The following is an 8,242-nucleotide window of genomic DNA, read 5'->3' on the forward strand; positions in this document are numbered from 1 at the left end:
TCACAGGTTTAGTGTGGTCTACTCAAAGTTTGGGCTCAAATCTTTTTGACAGAAGTCTAACAAGACAAAGTGGAACTTTTTGGTGCACATCTTTTTTTTTATATGCATTTTATCTTGTATAAAATGATCCCAGTCAAACGTAGTTCTGTTGGTGGGATCCCCTGGACCTGGTTCTGAATTTAACCAACACCGTGAATAGCTCTCTTTTCAGAAAATCTTAAAGGAGAATGTCTCATCAGATAAGTTTAAGTTTTCAGTTTAATCTTGTACATCTTCTGTACTATGTAGTAGTAGAATACTGCAAAACATTCCTTGTTAAAAAGAGAACAACTTTGGCTCTGAAAGACCTCAGGCATCAACTGATGTTTGAAAAATCTGGACCTTTTAGTGCCAAAAACAGAAAAAGAAAGCAGGCACCATCTCTCTACACCTCCGTAGCGAGACATGGTGATGATATAGATCGTCTTTAGTACCAACAGAATACATCAAAAGAGAGGCATGTTGGTTTCTGGACCGTCACTCTGAGGTTTTGTAAATTCCTCTTCACCTGCATTCTGTTGCTGAATATAATTTGAAATGGGAGACCCAGTTGGAATAAGAAACATGTAGATAGTTGTATCAGCAAAGGGACAAAAGAAAAGGCAGGTACTAGGATTACAACACAGAATGTGTAAAAGACTCCATATCTCATGACATTCTATCATTGGTTCATCTTTGCTGCAGTGGTGTCAACATGAAAGTCTCCATTCCATCATCAGGACCTTCCAGCATCAACATTTTACCCAAACTTAAAGGTAAAAGTCAATGTCTAGTTACTTCCATCATACAAGATTGATCAGCTGTCTTTATCAAAACATCCTTTTTTCTTTTGTTTCCATTTGTGAAGGTTTGATGACTAATTTCATTCTGTTTGTATAGCACATTTCAGCAACAAGGCAGTTCAAAGTGCTTATGAAAACCTTAAAAAGATAAAATGATAAATAAAAAAACCTCCCAAAAAATAAAACCGAGTCTGTAGTAAATTTGCTGAACTAATAGAAGAAAGAGAGACACTTAGAGGATATAAACACAAAACTTAAAAACCGGACTCCTGAGTGACAGAACATATTACATCTTGCACAGCCCACAAATTAAAAATTCTGCCATGATGTGTGTAGGAGTGGACGCAATCGCAGCTGTAGACGTTACATATTATGGATATTTTAATGACAAAAATCAGCTAACAATCTAAAATCCAGGGGTACAAGGAAATCTAAGGCAAGGCAAACTGGAGACACGAGGGTAACAAAGGTAGTGACAAGAAGAGTGACGAGCAAAGTGATGAGACAGACTGGCAAGTTGTGACTGAAATAGAGGAGCTTAAATACTGGGAGGTAGCAAATGGAACAATGGGCGACGCTAAATGAGATAACTGATAGCAGGTGTGAGTGGTTGGCACAGGCGCAAGCTGAGGGGTGGGGAGAAGGAAGGCTAAGGAGAAGTAGTGGGAATAATACTAAAGAAACACTAAGACTAAAGAAAACCTGATAAACTAGAAGAGAAAAAGACCTGAGGGAAAACATGAACAATCCCAAACAGAAACAAAGCTGATCTAACAACAACTACGGAACATAGAGCTAGAGTAACTAGAAGGACGTCAGTCCTTCTAGTTACAAAGAACAAAGAAATAACCTAACTAGATTCACTAAGGAGAGATGGACATAAATCAGACAAAAAGTGGAAAAATAAGAAAACTAGAAACACTACAGGGGGAACTAGAAGGATAACCTAACTAGGATTACTAAAGGAAGATGGGTATGGATGGAGATGCATCAGAACTCAACCTAAAGTAACCAGATAGGAAAAACTAGGAACATTATGGGGGCAAGCTAGAAGGACTTAGTAACTTAACTGGAACCACTAAAGAAAGGTAAACATGGACTCAGACATGTAAGAATAACAGAACCTAGGGGGATGAAATAAGCATGACTAGAAGGATAAATGAAAATAATCTAACTATAATCACTAAAGAATGATAAACATAGACTCAGACATCTAAGAATGTCTTAGTAAGAATAACAGAACCTAGAGCAGGGGTGGACGGCAGGGGTCGCTGGGCGGAAATTATTTCAAAAGGGGGGCGCTGGGATGCCTTTGGGGGGCGTTTGCTCCAAGGTAAACTTTACACCTTAAATGCACAACAATGCCAGTTTGGGATGGCAAGTTTAGACTGGGATTTTTCTGTTGTTTTAAAAGGTTTACGTCAGTTTGCTTTTCTTCATCAATATGCTCCTCGACCACTCCGCACCATAGTTGGTTTATAAAAAATAAAATAAAAGAAATTTAAAAACCGCGCACCTTGCGCAAAACTCTGAAACAGCAGTACCGGGACATAGAACCGAGCAACGAACAAACTAGATGTGAGTCATGATCAGGGAATCCGGCGGTGAACAGTGAAAAATCAATATGAGGGCAAATCAGGTGAAACATAATGATTAAGCAGCGCAGCAGGTGAATGGCATGATGAGTGAAGATTACTGGTGGTGAGCGTCAATACAAACGATAAAAAAACTAGCCACAGGAAAGAAACTAAAGAGGACATAGCAATGAACCAAGAGAGGATAAAACTAATCAAAGAAAACTAAATGGAAATGAATAAACTAAAAAACTAAAGTAAATACAGAGAAATAAACTGGTATGGCAAGACATTTCGAGCAATAATTAATGCAGAGGTCTGTATGGCAAGAACAAACAGACACTGTTTTCTGGTAAAAAGTACAGTAAAATAATATTGTTGAAGTGCCATGGGTTTGTTGAGACCACATCGGGTATTAAGAAGAAATATATTTTACAAGCGATAACAATAAGGAATGTATCACTTATTTATGTTTTTGATTAGATTTGATATATATATTTCTTCAATATTATTTTTTTCATGTCGATGTTAATGTCATGAGGCTGATGACTCCATGACACTTTCAGTCTGACTCATTAGGATTTGATTAAGAACCAGCTTTTGTTCTTATCCTACATTTTCTCTGATGGGGGGCGGTGAAGGACCTGGATAATGGATATGGGGGCTGTGGCCCAAAAAAGGTTGAGAAACACTGTTCTAAATGAAAATTAGCACTTTGTTCTTTAATTTCGAATTTTGACTTAAAATGATTCACTTCCTGTTGAAGAGCCCCCTGGTGGTTGAAGGAAAATCGACAGAAAAGCCGCACCAGTTTATAAGCCGCATGGTTCAAAGCGTGGGGAAAAAAAAGTAGCGGCTTATAGTCAGAAAAATACGGTAGACTATCTTGCATACTCTCTCAAAGTATCTTATATTTTCTTGTTTATGGCTAATTTTGCTGTATGCAAGAGGAAATTTCACAACAAAAATACAGAATAAATACAAATTCCTGACAAATTCCTTATTTTTTGTTAGATTATAAAATTCAAATTCAACCATAATAAGTGCTGCTTGCTTTCTATGTAGAGTATCTTGCATAGTCTCTCAAAGTATCTCATATTTTCTTGTTTATGGCAAATTTTGCAACAAAAATACAGAATAAATACAAATTACATAGTTTTACACAGCCAGCTTCCCTCCAACTGGATCACACACTGACAGAAGTTGGAGTTGAAATGACACCAAACTACTTCCAACCAGAGGCTCCTCAAACAGTCGCATTGCAGGTGTACCATTACATTTCCTGATAAAAGGAGTTATTCCAGTGAAATCCTAGAGGAAAAGTTTTGCTTTAGAACTAAGACAACCAGATTCCTCAAAAGCAGATACGTATGGTCCAACCATGGCAGATTGAAACTCTAGCCGCTCTCACCCAACGGCAGATATAGAACAACTCTTTGCCAGTCCGTCCAACCAGAAGAAATTAACAAAGTGTCAAGGCAACAAGGTTATTTATTAACCACCAGACCTCTACCAACAAACGACAGGTGAGGCAGCAGAAATTAACTTTCAGACAGTCTGGCAAGCACTTTTTACATCTTTCCAATTCTTTCTCTGGAACTCTTCTGACACCAGAAATATTTTCAAAACTTTTCATGCACTACCTTTCCCGTGTGTGATTACCTAGTAGTTTTGCTTGAAGAGTACTTCACAACTGTCCAACAAATAATGTCCTTTTTAAACGGCATTATTTATTTATCCAGGGTGAAGCGATCTCTTGAATCTTAGCATGAAGCTATTATGCTAGTAGAAGGTCAATCTGAATCTGTGCCCTGCCCCATATCACCTGGTGCAGCAGCAGAAACCTCTGTAGTAGAAGTTACTGGTGAAAGTAAACATTTGCAAAGGTTAGAGGTGAATAGCTACAATCAGTGACAGAAGAAAGTTTTAACCTCCCTGTTTACCTTCCAGATGGAGCCAATGAAATAGTGAAGACTAAACCTGCTGGTTATTACTACCAGGGAGCGTGGCAAGCATTAGACGGCACCACAGTCCGTCAGTTTAACAACGCCACAGCGAGAACCCAGTGTCTGAAAGGGAAAGTGGTCCACCTCTATGGAGACTCCACTGTCAGACAATTTTTTGAATTTTTAATTCAAACAACCCCAGGTAGACACATGTCAGAAATGTCTGGCAATGGCTGAAACTGCTTCACGCTGCAGTCTGATCTGCTCTCTCTTATAATTTCAGATCTCAAGACGTTTGACCTGAAAAGTCCTGGAGCGGCAGGACCTTACATGGCCTTGGATTACAATAACAACATCTTACTGACGTACCGATGCCATGGGACCCCCATCCTTTACACTCCCATGATGGCTGTTGAGACACGTCACATTGCCACTGAGTTGAGAACTGTGGCCGGAGGCCCCAACATCGTCATAGTGATTAGCGTCTGGGCACACTTCACCTCTTTCCCTATTGAGGTCTACATCAGACGTCTGCTAAACATAAAGAGGGCAGTGGTGGAGCTGTTGACCAGAGCTCCAGACACACTGGTCATCATCAGGACTTCTAATCCCAAAGGGTCCGTTCTCAATGAGATATGGACCACCAGTGACTGGTACGCCCTGCAGTGTTATAAGGTCCTCAAGGAAATATTCAAAGGGGTGAACGTCCAGCTGCTGGACGCCTGGGAGATGTGCTTGGCCCACCACCTGCCTCACAGCCTCCACCCACAGCCTCCCATCATAAAGAACATGATCGATGTTGTTTTGTCACACACCTGTCCCCTCGGTGGAAAATCTAAAGGTGCAACAAAGCAGTCAGGAAAACAATGAAGTGGCAAATGGGACTGAAATAAAAAGGCAGCTACTCTACTCACACCTTGATGTCTTGTACAAAAGAAGTGAAACCCAATGATTCGGATGATTAAGTCAATTATCAACAAATAGAAGTATATTAAGTCAATTTTGCAAACAAATGATCAAAATAGACTGTTAAGAAGGAGTTGAGGAATCCACTACTGAGTTGAGAGTAGCTTTGGAGATTTCTCCACACAGTTGGGATTGACCAGAATATGTCTGTACTTAGTTACATTTCAAAGGATAAATACTAATGTGCCAATTTGTTGGCTTACACTGGTGATACTTGCTGTTGCTTGTGGATGTACACGCCCCTTTGTGAGCTACATGCTAAGGGGTAGCTGTTGTCTACATGTCTCTGTTCTCGTTAAGAACAACACTTAGTCGTTGTTAACCATAGCTGTGCTTTGTTGTGTTTTGACCACAATTCCTTTCGGCCTCCTTTTATAGAAATTTCAGATCCGTTTCTCTTAAATGGATTCTAAGTTCACCACTTAGCAGAAAGAAGTTCATGTTGTGCTCTGTCGCCCTTGTGTTTTACTGCTCGCTCGTAAACATCAGAGGAAATAAACCTGAAGAATCCTGTGGGAAATTTTCCACATGTAACCTCAGCGTGCGAGTGTTGCGAAATGTTCTGCATATCTGGTTTGGACGCACACACTAGTTTGGCATTTGATGACAAGTAATTAATGAGGCATAAAGAAACAAAGACCCATCCAGGTCTGCAGGTATGAGGTTGGACGTGTGTTTATGACGCACTGTAAATCACAATGATGACCTTATCTTTAAACAGACAGTTGCCATCTGTGATCTTTTACCTTTTTGTTCTTGTTCAAAGCTCCTTCAATATGACCAGTTCTTAAGAGATGATCGGCGCCACTGATTTGACCTTTTCTGTATGAAACTGTGTGAGCAGCAAAACTGAGAGAATAAGAGAGTTGGGATAAAACAAACTAAACTTTATTAAAAAAAACAAAAATTTTTTATAAAGTTAAACAGCTATGAATTAGTTTTGTACAACCTTACATCTGCCTATGTAAGCATTATACAAGGATCCATTCTATTGCTGTCTTTTGATGGTTATCAAGGTATTCAGACGTAAAAGCTCCAAAAAAATCCTAGCTTTCACTCGAGTTTATTTAAGGTTTAGTTTATTTTTAAGGTGAAAGTTTATACTCCATAAACCATCATTTATTTATTCTAAAAATGGTTTTCTGTTCTAAACTGAGCAATTTGATCTCTTGATTTATATTAATGTTCTACATGTTGTGATAGCTGGTAGCTCTGTTGCTTTGCACCAAGTTGTTCAGGTGTTTTCGGTTTTGATTTCTTATTTTGATTATTTACTTTATTTTCACTTTGTTCTTTCTGTAAGTTAAGTTATTTCTTGTTTGAGTGTTGGATTTTTTTTCTGTTGGATTGAGTATTTATATCTTCCATTGTTTAGTCCTTATGTAATTTCAGTTATTTCTTGGTTAAATATTGGATTTGTTTTGTAGATTCACTATTTATTTGTGTATTTTGTTAGATTTCCTCTCCGTTCTGTTCTCTGTCTTTACTCTTACACTCAGTTTTCCTTTTGCTTCCCCATCTGCTAATCTTCCCCTCATTGTTCAGACATGCTGTTCTCCTGCAAGTCTTCTCTTGTTGTAGGTTTTACCCCCATATTTATTTATAAATATGTGATATCATCTCTGTTTTCTACTTTGCATTTTCTTCCAGCCCTAAATCCTCCATCTTACCAGTTCTGGGTTCAGATCCCTGTCTGGGTTCTTGCTGCTTGGCGTTTGGATATTTTCCTGTACTTTGAATGTCACAGAGATGAAACTCTCTGGCTTACTGAGGATTGTTTCGAAGGGGATTCATCATCCACCGAGCAGAAGATGCGTGGATGAAATATGCAATTAGGACAGATTGAAGAGACTTGACGGTTTTTGGATTGCACTTCTTCTTTAACGCTTTTCACTTTGAGCATAAAAATTGCGAATAAAGAATCCGATTTTTATTAGATATTTTGTTAGAAGCTATAACTTTGTGGTTTATACCTTCGGAGTGAAGATTATGAACTAAAGCTGGAGGAATCCAGCGATGATTGCAGCGCTTGATGTAATACAGAGGAGGTAATGCAGTCACTTGAATCAGGTGATCTGGAAGGACGACTCGCACCGACCACGGACCAGAATATAAACTAATATCCAGTGAGGAGGTGTGCTGGTATTAATGCCCTCCGTTTGGATGCTGCTGTTTGTTCTATGTTGGGCTGAAAGTTTACTGAGTGTTTCAAAATGCACACAACCAGAAACTATTGCAGGTTTCGTTTGAAAATGAGCAGCTGATTGTACCTACTGTAGGTAAAGAGCAACGGCTTGCAGTATCCATACTCCCTCCCTTTAATGAATTATGAATGTTTAATGAAGCGTAGCCAACAATAAATGCTGGTATGGTATCTATGATGGAGTGTTTCTGTCTTTCATTGCTGCCTGTCACTGAGGCGCCAAACCAATTTAAATATTTACACGTCACAGAGAACTGACATCTCTGTGAACATCCTGATCGTCAGGATGTCTGCAAGGTAAACAAGTGATGTGGTTAGCTGGAAATTCCTTTCTGTCATCTTAATCCATTAAGAATACATGAGATAAAAGGGTTTAATTATGTTGGTTTATTGCTTCCAGTGAAAAGTCTCAAGTTACGGCATCCAAACCGTGCCAAAACTCCACCCTGCACTGTACTATGCAGCAAAAGAATCAGGCTCAATCACCGTGACTAATCCTGACAGCATATTGGACTAAGATGTACAAAGGATTTTAAAAGATATAAGAAATAACAAATGCTCACTCTCTCTCAAATGAAAAACTTGAAAATGACAAAGCAATAAAGAGACGACAAAGAATAGATCCCATATTCAGCCTGTTAGGTCTGTCCTGCTTCATTTACTTTGAACAGCAGGTGAAAAATATATGTAAACGGTTCAGACGAATCAGGGCAGGATCATAAAGGAAGTAAA

The 8,242-nt window shown here is 38.9% G+C and overlaps 1 protein-coding gene across 7 annotated transcripts in view; it reads left to right on the forward strand.

Moving 5' to 3' along the window:
* The window catches only part of LOC103459599 (NXPE family member 3-like), a 75,990-nt gene extending 68,302 nt beyond the window's left edge, over positions 1-7,688 (forward strand). For all 7 annotated transcript variants that reach the window (XM_081603948.1, XM_081603947.1, XM_081603949.1 and 4 more), the window contains 3 exons: positions 724-794; positions 4,346-4,543; positions 4,625-7,688. In XM_081603948.1, coding sequence (XP_081460074.1) covers positions 724-794; positions 4,346-4,543; positions 4,625-5,211 — 856 coding nt within the window. In that variant the 3' untranslated portion in view covers positions 5,212-7,688. The remainder of the gene's footprint in view (positions 1-723; positions 795-4,345; positions 4,544-4,624) is intronic.
* The last annotated feature ends 554 nt before the right edge of the window (positions 7,689-8,242 follow it).

This window comes from Poecilia reticulata, chromosome 23, assembly GCF_904066995.2.
Source record: "Poecilia reticulata chromosome 23, P_reticulata-male-v2, whole genome shotgun sequence".
In the NCBI taxonomy this organism is placed as follows: Eukaryota; Metazoa; Chordata; class Actinopteri; order Cyprinodontiformes; family Poeciliidae; genus Poecilia; species Poecilia reticulata.